Raw genomic sequence first — 13,353 nt, 5'->3', positions numbered from 1 at the left:
TCAGCACATCATCATCATAATAATAGTCTAGTAGATTACAGAGTTTGTTTTTTCTTTTGTGGATGAATGCAAAACTGGAAATAATTTATGTGTCAGCTTGTCATTAGTAAACTCACTTGTTCAAGGCCTTGTATGTTTTTGCAAAGTCCTGCGGGGCTAAATAAATAGCAGAAACAGACTCGACTCGTCTTTATTTTTCCTCTATCTGCTGTTTCCCCTGCACGCGCCGGCCGACGCGCCAAAAAAAGAGAGTGGAAATTGGAAATGAGAGACAGACAGAGACAGTGTCACCGAGAGACGGGGGAGGGAGAGAGACACTGAGAAATCCCTGGAGACAGAGAGGAGAGAGAGAGAGAGAGAGAGAGAGAGAGAGAGAGAGAGAGAGAGAGAGAGAGAGAGAGAGAGAGAGAGGCAGACAGGACCAGACAGACGGCCGTTAGCAGATTAGTCGCCGGCCGGTCACTCGGCTGAAATCACGGAACCATCAAACCTTCTCTGTAACGGTCGGAACCGGACATTTAAACTACCGCTGAACTACATTTCAGCAACGTTCAAACTACATTCAACGGCCGTACCGACACTTGTACGGTCCAAAGATAGATAGATAGATAGATAGATAGATAGATAGATAGATAGATAGATAGATAGATAGATAGATAGATAGATAGATAGATAGATAGATAGATTTCGGAGGAAGAGGAGGAGAAACCGACGAGAGGAGGAGGAGAGAGCCGAGACAGGAGGAGGACTGACGGACCGGAGGGGAAGGAGAAGAGGCTGGAGAGAGCAGAGAAAAGGGAGGATTTTTGGGGGGAGTTTGGTGTGGGGTTTTTTTTGGTCCCCTCTTCTTCTTCTTCTTCTTCCGAACGCTTTCTCCTCTCCAGCCCTTCCCGTCTTCCTCGTCTGGAGTATTTATGTCTGGCTTCAGGAGTCCGTAAATGTTGAACTTGATGGGTGTTTTAAACGCCACCGCCGCCAATGTCTCCTGTACTTGTAACTGCAAGCGCTACACCTCCCTCCAGAGCATGGAAATCAGTGAGTACAAGTTGGCTTTCGTGACTTTTCGTCTCGCTAATTCACTCACTTCTTTGCCTGTTTACATCGTGACCGCGAAGCTAACGTCGCACACTCAGTATTTTGGATTAATAAGTCACAGGAGCTTGTTTTTGTGTCATCGGCTCCTTTATCTGCTCACATTTTCACCTCCTCACAAGTGCGGAGCAGAAAATTTGCTTTATTTTGTAGTTTGCGGAGTGTTAGCGGCCACTCTTTGGCATTATGTGATGGTGGGTTGTGTTTTGATACGCATCTGTCTTTATTTTCCTCTCAAAAATTACTTGCTCCTTCATTTTGAGGCTAATTAACGTCTGTTCATGTACACAAGTTGAGCTCTTTAACGTTGATTTTTCATCCAGACCGGCGAACATTAGGCGGTTTGCACCTTATTTGAAACTAGCATCTAAGCTAGTGAGTTAACTGCTAGCTTAATTAAGAGTTTTCTCCTCGGTGAACCCTTTAATTACCCAATTGTGACTAACGCTCGATTTTGAACTTGAACCAAAAACCGCAAGCTTCCCATCCCTTTCCGCAAAGCCGATATGATCAAATCTCCTCTTCTGCTTCATTTATACATTTGGATTTTTTTTCTAAAGCCTTTTTGAAAGCTAAGTTTGACAGATATTGTGATTTTTGTCGGTCGAGTTCCGTTGGCGTTGTGTCTGCTTTTTGATCTTAACGTTCAGCTCGCTTCATTTGAAAAACCCCCTCTTTTCTCTTTGCTTTTTAACGGTAAAAATACGCCTTGAAGTCCGTTCAAACTGTCAGGAAGTTACCGCGGAGGACACCGAAAGCTTAACGTTACTGGAAAAGCTGGGTTTGTTCGCTGGAAAAGGGGGGAGCTGGAAGTTTTGTCGCCGCTTCGTCATTCGAGCGAAGCCAGACGTCTGTCTAGCCGTCTGCTGCGTGTGCGCGCGCGTGTGTGTGAGCGCGCGCACGCACGTTTATGTGTGTGGTCGTATCCGGGAAATCCCTGTGTTTGTATGTGTGTGTATGTTTATATATGAGCGTGCTTTTATGTGTGTTCCTTCGTGTGTCGTTTGGTGAAGGAAGCCTCTAAACCTTGCCGAGTTAAGGGTTTCTAGTCTAGTCCCACCGGGGGCACCCATGCTGGTAATGTATACAGTCATAATACCAAAAGGTCATTTAGATGAAAGCTGTGTGTGTGTGTGTGTGTGTGTGTGTGTGTGTGTGTGTGTGTGTGTGTGTGTGTGTGTGTGTGTGTGTGTCCAGCTGAAGTCACTAGCAGGGCTGACTCAGACTGCCTCAGAACTGAAGCAGGCATGATTCAACTGTTTGGACAAGACAATGCAAGGATATGCCAGAAAATGGTCCAAGATATTGTCTTCAAATGTCTTGTTTTGTCTGCAACAGCGGATGAAAATATTCGGTTTACGGTCACAGAATGCCAAGAAAACCAGAAAATATTCACACTGAGGAGAAATTGATTATCGGGGTTGCTGCGGATGAATTTCCAGCAGATTAATCTATTAGTAGAATAGCTGAAACTGTTAGTTTATTAATCAATTTACTCAATCAATCAACAGAAAAATAATTTTTGACTACATTGATAACTGACCAGTCGTTTAAGTCATTTTTCAAGCAAACATTTCCTGGTTCCAGCTTCTCAGTTGTGAGGATTTGCTGCTTTACTTTGACATTATTTTGTGCTAATCGTTGCAGCTCTTAACTCAATCAATCCAGCAAATAATACAGATATACTTAATATGAATTTTAACATAGCAAGCATTTAACCTCACGAGGGCAGACTGTATTCGGTGAGCTCAGTTTCCAAGCCGGGAAAACATGCACAGCGATTAATTCAGCCTTCAAAACCCTGAAACCTTATGGAAAACAATTCGTTACAGACTTAAAAAGAAGATTAATTTAGAAACTGATTTTCTTGGACGGTTTGGAGGAGATATTTTGACAGCCTTTTTATGACTTTCCAGGTTTAAATTTGGAAAAGAGAGTAACTGAGAACCCAGTGAGTAATTTGTTCACCTAATCATGTGTAGGAAGTGTTCATGCTGGTGTCACCAGTCATCTGTTCGCCATGCAGCCTACTTGAAATGTCATCTGTCCTACGCAGATGCTTATTCAGCCCTGTCAGACCAGTTTAAACAACAGTAAAACCATCATACACGATAGACTTGATATACTCAGTTATCATCTCGTTAAAAGCATTCGTGTCTATGTAATAGTGTGAGTATTTTTTGTAAAGGTAGTATTTTTTAGTTGGAATAGTGGCTGCAGGATAAATCAAAGCAGTAACAGTACTACCTCCTTATACAGTATAATTGTAGTATCGCACTTTGTATTAGCAGTATGTGGATACCCGAGTATTTCCTCGGACGTTAACCTGCTGCTCGTAACAGCCTCCACTCTGCCTGTTTCTGGTTACAGTCAGCTTTTCGCTTCATCCCAGGGCGTTCGACGAGCTTGAAGGCAGGCCTCAGTGCAGCCCCGTCAAGTTCTTCCACACCAAACTGGGAAAACCACTTCTTTATTGACCTGCGTATGCATTGTCGTGTTGAAACAGGAAAAGGGCCTTCACTAAAGCGTAGAAACAAAGTTCGAAGTACATGAATGGCTGACGTATCGTAGCATTTTCCTGATTCCCCTTCATTGGATGTGAGGGGTGACCAGATGTGCACTAAAGTATGTCAGCATACATCTGAACATCTGTAATGTTAGGAATAGTAATCAATCAGTGAAATACAGATCGGTGCCTGGACTTGTAACAGAAAAGCAAGATAAGAATGCAGACACACACACACACACACACACACACACACACACACACACACACACACACACACACACACACACACACATACACAATTCCTCTGTCTGAGAACAGACATGATGTTTAGTCTGGAAGACAGAGGGAGGGAAACAGATAAACCAAAGCAGGAGAGAGGAGACTATGGACACAGAAGAGAAGGAGGGGAGCAAGAAGACCACGTCGAAACTTTAGACAAAAGGAACGAGGTGTCAGGAGAGAAAGGCAGAGACACAGAGAGAGAGAGAGAGAGAGAGAGAGAGAGAGAGAGAGAGAAATCAGCAGAAAGAGAATGACGTTCAGCTGAATTGAAAAGTGTGTAGGAGTTGATAGAAACTAAGTTTGGAGACTCATGACGTGTTGGGGCTTTACTGGACGTTATGCAGCCGAGTGTGACAGGAAAGATGAAAGAATAACTGGATGATCCATGTTGTACGCTGGAGATGTGCTGATCAAAGGATGATGTAGACATGATGGGACAAACAGGGGTTCCCTAAATTTGGACTTCAGAGGTTCTTAAGATTAGACTCATAAAAGAGCTCTCATTTCAAAATAAATAATACAGATCTTTCATTATATAACCTCTCATGCCAACAGCTTTGGTTTTATTTGTTCATAATACAAAATTCATTAACGTGTCTTTTCAGATATGAATTATTTGCAATGATTACTGCTAAACTAGGGATCCAAAACAAAATAACTAGCTGTAGCTGCTTTATAGCGAATAGCCAAAACATAATAGCAACTCAACTAGCTGAGTCTTGGTTGCATTAGGAAAAGGCCAGATCACTAGTGCTGTTATATATTAACATTAGTGCAGACAGGCAGCTCAGATGAACCCGCAGTCCCGTGCACCTGTAACAGCTGCGTTTAAAAGCCTTTAAATACTGTTAAGTCGTTGAATTTAGATCAACTCAGACCTCCCGGACTTGTGAAGGAACTACAGAGCCCCTGACTCACTTCAAACTCTCATTCATCCGTCTCTCCGTCTCTCCGGCATGTTGTTCCTCATCTGGATCTGTGAAGTTGTAATTGTAGGCTTACATGTACCTGTTACGCCCTCTGACATATACGAGCGAACACATACACACACTAATATGCAGAAACACATCTGTTCTGAGCAGCAGACATTGCTAATCAAAGCACATGACATCAGCATTACTCACAGGCTAGCCATGTGTGTGTGTGTGTGTGTGTGTGTGTGTGTGTGTGTGTGTGTGTGTGTGTGTCTGCGGTGAAGTCATTGCTGGTATCAGGTCGTAAGAATCATTTCCTACCAGCAGCTCGGTTTCCCTGTACATTTGTTACTACATGTCTGGCCTTCTTAACACCAACACCTCCACAGTCTGTCTCTATAGCCAACATAAATGTGTTTGTCTGAGTGTGTGTGTGTGTGTGTGTGTGTGTGTGTGTGTGTGTGTGTGTGTGTGTGTGTGTGTGTGTGTGTGTGAGAGAGTTCAGCCGGAGGGTAGCGGTATTTATTTTGGTTGTTGAATTCGAGGAAAGGAGTCAGTGTTCCTGCACGGACGGGAGGCGACTGCGGCATCGGGCAAAGGAAGGAAATGCTGAGACTCTTCCTGCTCAGCACAAAGCTTAAAGACTCGATAGGTTGTTTGCAGATGACGTCACGTCACTGCAAACGAGAGATTTTCTGCATAGAAAACACTAACACACGTTCAAAATGCCGATGTTTTGCATCGTTTACGGTTGCTCAGCTCAATCGAAGGAAGAAGCCACGAGGAGCTTTTATCGAGTACCAAAAGTTGTTGTTCATAAGGGCGAAAAGTGCACGAAATTGACCGAAAAATGCCAGAAAAAATGGCTTGTTAACTGTCTCCGATTGGGAGGAGCCAAGTCATATAATGGTGGAAATGGTGTAACATTAGCTGTCGTTTTAAATCGATGGTGATAGACTTAAAGCAATAGCTACAAGCAACACTTGTTAAACCAGCGTTTCACGTAAGACAGGTGAAGGTAGATTACGTACCCTGTCTTGTTTCGTGATGATCTATGTCTTTAGTGGTGTTTCACCGGACCTTTACGAGTGGTTAACCTAGCTAACAACTATAAGTAAACATCATCAGTCAGCACAGCAGCGCTGAAAGTTTGTTGCTCAGTTAATATGCAGGAAAATAAAAGCTAAATAAAAGTTGCGCATCCCTGAAAAAACCCAAGGATAGTCATCGTGGAGCACTTTGGTACCGAGGTCGTTTTGGTTGTTTGGTACCCAACAGGAAAGTTGCGTGCCTCTGTACTTTTGTTTGTTTCATTTCCATTGCAGTGACTGCAAACAACCTGCTGACATCCTACTTTTTGTTAGCTGAGAGGGCAGAATCATAATTAACAGCACACACTTACAACCTGATGATGAGACGAGCAGCAGAAGATATTGAACGCTGATTTAATATTTAATGGACACGCTGCCCACTCTCAGCCGCAGACAGTTCGTAGTGCTGCTCGCGGTCTTTGGCTGAGGACAGACACCAGCTTGCAGAGTGTGCTTCAACCAGACAACAGCCAAGTTTCACTGTGGCCTTTTGGCAGCTGACACAGGGCATTAATGTTAATTAATTGCAGCAGCGGTTAAGGGACGCGGACGTCTACTCAGGCAACATCAGAGCTGCATGAGATCATTTTCTGAGCGTATCTGGAATTTCCAGCTGTAATTTTGGTCTTTTATCTGTTGGGACATCTCACAGTTCCAGTGTCTCTTCTCAGAAGCTGTGTTATCCATTTCTAGTTTATATTAAATATGTATAAAAAAGCACCAGCAGTCAACAATATTTACTGTATTTTTAGCTTGAAAAAAGCCACTCTTGCATCTGAAACCTGTCATGTGTCATTCTGTCACATTCATGTATCACTCTGTAGAAAAACATCACTCTCCACTTCCTGTTCAGGCTGCAGCCCCCATGTGACACAGATGATGTTTACTAATCAGCGTAAAAAGAGAAAAATCTGCTTCCACTTCTGACAGCGCATACGTGGTGCAGAACTACATCCTGAGGCGACCTGCTTCGTCTTTGATCGCTCCAACTCTAATAGCCGTACCAGAAGCAACTTTTCCACCGTTTAACTGAAATAGCTGCCATGAATGCGGCTGTCACTGCAGCTTAGCTGAAACGGTGCGAGCGACGAGACACAACAATGCAAAGAAAGACAAAGAGTCGATTTCATCAGCGTTTGAGAAGACACATCGAGTCAGGCACGCGCTGTAACTGAGCTTTTGTCTGTTCGCGCTGCCTTTTTGACATTGTCAGTCTGTAGAGGTGTAATGATTGGAAGTTATTGATAGAAGAATAACAGTTATCCAAATTGATCAGATATGAGTGTTATTTTAGGCGTGACTGCAGCCCCGGAGAGAGAGTTCGATAAATCCAGGAGGCAACTGAGTGACAAAAAACAAGACGAAAAGTGGAATAAGAGTTCGACATGGTCTTTCTTGTCTCTGTCTTTTAGTTTTCATTGATTAGTTTTCTTTCTTTCCTTCTGTCTGTCTCTTTTTCTCTCTCACTCAGTGAATCATGGAAATTAAATGATTGAGTCTGTTCTGGCTGGCCTCCTAGACTTATTATGTAAACCTCTCTGTCTGGCTGTCTCAGTCGTCCGTGTGTGTGTGTGTGTGTGTGTGTGTGCGCGCATGTGTTAGTCGGCATTTGTCTATTAATTTCCTGTCTGTGAGACTGTATATTTCTGTATGTGCGTACATGTGATGTTGTGATAGTCAGCTGATGGAGGATTTGTAAAATTATAACAAATCTTTTGTTCTACATTCGCCTTTTCATGTCGAAGTCGTTTGTGTTTACAGAAGCCTGTGTGGATCACACTCTGCCATTTGTGTTTTCTTTTCTTTGATTGGCAGCTGGCGTTGTCCCAGAACCAGAATCGCTTTAATCCACATATACGATAAACAGACAGTAATTTGTCTGGGAAGAAATGATTTATCCACTGGTAGTCGCCTCAGCTGGGTGCTCTTTGTTTGCCTGTCTCATGTAACACATGATACTGGGAGCTGCCCAGTACAGCCAAAGTCACACTGGAGCAGTTGCTCAAGAGCACGTCAGTAGTAGCTGTTGATGTCGGGAAGAGTTTTCCATTGCCTGTTCCTGTTGTCTTTGATTCATTTTTCCCGCCACTCGACTCATAGCTGGAGCTTTTCTAGGACTTGGAAGGGCATCAAAGTTATATATATATAATGCCTGTGTTACTACCTTAAAGGTGCATGTCGGCGTGGAACATCCAATCACAGAGCTTAGAAAAGTCCTGCGTTCCTTTGTTAAGAAACAGTGAAGGCATCATTAATAAACTACAGAATGGAGTAAAGCGCTTCGTAACCATCGACCTCTCGGACTTGCAGCTCTGTAGTTGAGTCTCTGCTGTCTTTCCTTTCCTTCTTCTTTCCCTCCTTCCTGGCCTCTTTCCTTCTTCGCTCACATCCTTCTGCCTTGCTTCCTTCCTTTCTTCTTCGCTTCCTTCATGCCTTTCATTCACCCTCTCAGCTGTTCATTGTTTCTTGGTCTAGACAGCAATCACAGGCGCACAGAAACCAGAGAAAAGTCACCATCCTGGTCTCATCATGCATATATGCAGATACGTGCAGCCGGTACGTCGAGGGGTCGAGGTCATCGTCAAATGGGGGGTTGTGTGAGCTTGTCTGTGTGTGTGCTTTCTGCATATAATCTGCATACAAGACTGCTCGACTGAGGCCCTTGTAGTCTGCTGGACCCATATTGTCCCATTAATTAGTCTGAAGTCAGAGCCAGCCTTATATGTCTGTCTCGCAGCATGAATAAATCCATACAGAGACTGTCTGAGGACCAAGTGGCTGCGCTATAAATAAAGGCAATGACTGTCTGCCTATATATGCATAGAGTGTCATGTGACAATGTGGAAGAGATTGTCTCTTGTTTTTCATTAATTAGTCTGAAGCAGAAAAAAAGCCTGTGTGGCTGTCTGGTCCTCTAAATACTTCAATTGTAGTCTGATTTTAAGTAGCTCAAAACAACTATGTCTTGTCTTTCATTAATTAGTCTGGCTCAGGAGAAGTTGCCGTAGGATTGTCTAGTCTTGCTCACATTAACATCTGATTATGTGCGAAGGAAACTCTTAAAAGTGTCTCTTGTTAATTAGTCTACGAGCAGTGTCAACTGACAAAAATGTATAAATGTGTAAAAAAGCATTTGAAGACGTCAGATTAGTTCTTTGTCTCTTATTTGGCCATCAATGGACATGTTGTCAGTCATTAGTTTATAACCTTGAGAAAGTTTTGTACCTTATTGTTGTGTGTCCACGTCGAATTAAAAAATTACATAAAAAAAAATATATAGGTAGTAACTTAGTTTGTTAAAAAGAGGGAGCATTAACTAGTCTGAGCCCGGATCAGCTGCCATTGGCTTTCCAAAGCATCAGCTGACGACATGGTCTAATTGCAATGTGTGTTTCATTATTTAGTCAGAGCCGAAGGTTCTCTGTGGCTGTCTGATTTTCTAAACAGCTGCATATGTGTTGTTTGGTGTCATTTGTCGTTTGGGTTTCTTAAGCGTAGCTCCAAAGTGTTTAATTAGTGAGCCAGGGTTCGGTCAGTTTAGAGGCAGTTCATCTGAAACGTCTCTGTTTTAGCTGTTGGTGACTCTTTAGCTGCCTGAAGGACCATCTGTTGTTCTGTTTGAATTAACTGATATTAATTTTTAATGTGAACGTAGCCGGGTAATTTCAGATGATATGGAAAGAAATGCAGCCCTTAAACAAATCCGTATCTGTTGTAATGTTATTAAATGTCTGTGGCAGCCTGATAGAGACATCATATTGACCCAGAATTCAGAAACGTGTCTCTAAATGGACCTACATGAATGATTCAGTCTCCACACATTTGGTTTGCATATTATTACCATCACAAATTCAGATATTCAGATGCGTGTATGCAAATGCTTGTTGTGTTGATGGGGGGGGGGGGTTTGCATATGAAACCCACGTTGCTCAGCATCTGCAGGGGCAGAGGGTGAAGTGAGGCAGCCCGGGTGTGTGTGGAAGGGCAAAGGTCAAGGGTCGGGTCAGGAGAAGGCAGGGAGGGGGAGGGGTGAAAGGTTCATTGTCGCAGCAGTGGGGGCTTGGAAATGTGTGTGCGTGTATTATTTAGTAATATTTTGCCGCAGTTTGCCTCTCATTGTTTCCCATAACCCTAATTATCATTATGTTGAGCTAATTACCTAATTAATAATAATCTCATTATTATTACGTCTCATAAACATGCTGAATTCACTGATTGCTTTCATTAGTTCAGTTTAATTTTCTTGTTTCATAGTGTGCAGATGTATTGAGGTGTGTGTGTATATGAGGCCTTTAGTAAAGTGCAGCTCATTTATTTGTTGCTTCAAGCATTACCGGCTCACAATGCTGCCAGTTAATGTGCAGGTGTAACACAGAAACTGACAGACTGCGAGCTGTACTGTCATCAACAAGCTGATTGAAGGCTTTGTCTCCGATAAGATACGTTTCACGTCAGTCTTGGAACAGTTGCACAGGCTCCAACAGCACACTGTAAGCCAAACATACCGCATGTTGTGCTTGGCTGCATGCTGTGGCAGGAAATGTGATTTTCTCTGAACATGCAGATGATTCCTGTTCCTGTCAGTGAAACACAGCACAGACGTTGTTCTTATAAGACCACGTATGTGTACAGTAGAGCTGAGGCGTCACTCAGTCAGCTGGTCAGGTCCAGACTGCGAGACCGAGTCTAGACAATAGACACCTCAGTCTGCAAAGCACACACACACACACACACACACTCTCAGCCCCCCCCAACACACATGACATGGATGCTCATGACCGTGGGCTTGACCCCTACACATGCACAATCACATACACACACGCAGACTTGCAGGGAGGACTGTGTCTGCCTCACTTTGCCCTCTGGCCCATAGGAAACAGCTGGGACCACATCATTTGCATCCACACACACACACACACACACACACACACACACACACACACACACACACACACACACACACAACACTCTGACCCCGCCTCTCTGTTTATATTACTAAAAATGATCATTATGCATTCAACTATGCAAACACGGAGCGACAATGCACAAGCAGTTCTTATTACAAACACCCGGCCCGAGAGAAGCCGAGCTCCACTTTCACGACGACGACCCCCACCTCCTCCGACCGACACAAGCACACGGAGGCCACACAACGGTGTGTCTAGACAAAGCAGCAGGATAGAGCAGCACACAGACACAGTCGTCAACTTTATTTGCACGCTAATGATGTGATTTTAGTGTTTTTAGGGCAAGAAGGGGAAGAGCATCAAAGCCAGTGACCACATCAAAATAAAATGTTATCATAATGACGCGGCGTGTTGAAGCAACCGTCACGTTTCCAGCGCTGGGGCCAAATCTGAAAACCTTTTCTCTGCATTCTGGCCCTTCGTCCACAGTGATCTGATGTTTTTCAAGACAGAAAAACTGAGCATTTACTCTTAAGAGTAGTTAGAGTTTAGAAAACTGTAACGTGAGCTTATTCACAGGAACTTTGTGTTGATTGGACAAAATAAACAGTTTGAGGACTCTGGGAACTTTTCACTGCCTTCTGAAATTTTAGACCAAACCATCAATTAATTGGAAAAAAAACAGTTTTCGCTAAAAAGAGAATGAATATTGGACTTTTATTAACGAGGGGGGCACAAACACAACTCCAAATGAGTGATGATGTTGCTCTTCGTCTGTTGGATGCTAACGCTAAAGTTGCTAATTTTGATTCCATCGACGTCACTGTGAAGGCCTTGAATGTGCAGTCAGAGTAAGCACAAGAACTGATGATGATGGGAAAGCACAACAAGGCCAAAAATATAAAATTTAAAAGCTCAAAACATGACATTTAAGGCTTCCAACCTTGATCAGATTCAGGCGTCCGATCAAGGTTTTTACTTTGAATAATTTCTCAGTTTCCAGCCTTGAGAGCGTCGCGCTTATCGCATCAGACTCCTCCTCATGTTGTTTTGAGCCCGGTGTCTCGGTCTCGTTCAGCCGAAAGGCCTTAGAGAGAGGGAGGCTTTTCCTTTTGAGGGGCTTCTTAAAAGGTCGTCGCTCTGCCTCCTGCGAGCGGGACAGCGAGGGCAGAGTCTTGTTGCAGGAAGCAAACCGCGAGCCAACAAGTTTCTCGAAAAACAGTCCCCATCACACCTGAGCTGACAGATTCTTGGCAACATCAGAAACACAATCGCTGCTCGCATTGTGCCCAGCAACCTCCCACACCTCGTTCAGTGAAGAGAGGGGAGGCCTTGCCAGCTGGCACACACACACTCACACACACAGATATATATGAGGCCCATATCGTTTTGTGCGCCGCAGGCACAGCGCCAGTTTCCCAGCTTGTTTGCCATCCATCCATCCATTAAGCCTTCATTACTCAACTGCAGATCCACTCATTGTAAACATTTGTGACACTGATGCTGCAGAGAAATGTAAGTCACTGTCAGCTGTGAACTCATCCAGATTCGCTCCTTTATACACTGAGACTGAAGAAGGAACAGAGCGTCCAGGTGTGTGCTGGAGTTCCTCCACACATGAGAAATGTTGACCTCAGAATTTTTCCGACCGGCAGAAATTCTGTTCTTTGGTACGAAAACTACTGAGAATCCAACATGAAATACCCAGACAGTTAAATATTTTCACTTTTTCCCTCGCCTCACTCCACCTCCCTCGCTCCGTCTTTCTTTTTTAAACTGTCCTCGCCATGCCTCATTTGAATGGCTTTGTCACGGGGATCTTGTTTGGGTTTCTGCAGCGGTTTGTTGCGTCTAAAGCGGAGGTTATCGCTCTCTCAGGCACAAAGGAGAGGGCGAGTTGATTCATGCGGAGGATCATCATTCGAGCGGATTCTCGGGGGAAGAAAAGAGCTTTTCAAAGCCAGGTGTTTCTACTGTTTCTTCTGCTTCCACGGAGCTGCTCAGGCGAGGCAGGTGAAGCTTCGGCGTCTTGCCCAGCAGCAGCTGCGTGGTGATCCAGACGGCGCTTTAAAGCATTCACACGTTTGTGTTGTTTCTCAGGGCAGCGCCGAGAAGTTGGACAGATTTTAAGTTAGCGTTGTTTGCTGAAGAAAACGTGGACCTTAAATGACACCTTAGAGTTAGATAATAATGTTTATTACAGTGGATCTCAACCTCTAAAGTGAATCAGTGTCCACTTGCAACACCTCATCACACATTATGGCCACAGTGTGGACATGAATCATGAGCAGAAAAAGTTATTTTAATTTGTAAGATTTTAAGAGATGAAGATGTGGAACTACATAAGACTTCTAATAAACTACAGTGTACGATCCCCAGGTTGGGAATCACTGGTCTGTTTTGGACATGGCTTTTATCTGCTGAGGAGATTGCCGTTGATAGTAACATGTCATTATGTCATTTAGAGCTGCATTTATTGATTAATTGGCCACAATGATCTGACAGACACAGACCTGATCAACATCATCCCAGCTGTTCGTGTCCGTCAGAGGAGTCCA

The 13,353-nt window shown here is 43.7% G+C and overlaps 1 protein-coding gene across 5 annotated transcripts in view; it reads left to right on the top strand.

Annotated features, from left to right (window-relative positions):
• Positions 1–444: 444 nt before the first annotated feature.
• The window catches only part of pmepa1 (prostate transmembrane protein, androgen induced 1), a 35,950-nt gene continuing 23,041 nt past the window's right edge, over positions 445–13,353 (top strand). The window contains exons 1-2 of one of the 5 annotated variants that reach the window (XM_070959082.1): positions 445–588; positions 645–1,035. In XM_070959082.1, the coding sequence (XP_070815183.1) occupies positions 939–1,035 (97 nt within the window). In that variant the 5' untranslated portion in view covers positions 445–588; positions 645–938. Of the gene's footprint in view, positions 589–620; positions 1,036–13,353 lie in introns of all 5 variants that reach the window. The other 4 variants (XM_070959080.1, XM_070959081.1, XM_070959078.1 and 1 more) reach the window with 4 other exon arrangements.

This window comes from Chaetodon trifascialis, chromosome 3 (genome assembly GCF_039877785.1).
Source record: "Chaetodon trifascialis isolate fChaTrf1 chromosome 3, fChaTrf1.hap1, whole genome shotgun sequence".
NCBI classification, from domain to species: Eukaryota; Metazoa; Chordata; class Actinopteri; order Chaetodontiformes; family Chaetodontidae; genus Chaetodon; species Chaetodon trifascialis.
Note: the sequence above shows the minus strand (reverse complement) of the source record. Positions and strands in the feature narration are given on the sequence as shown.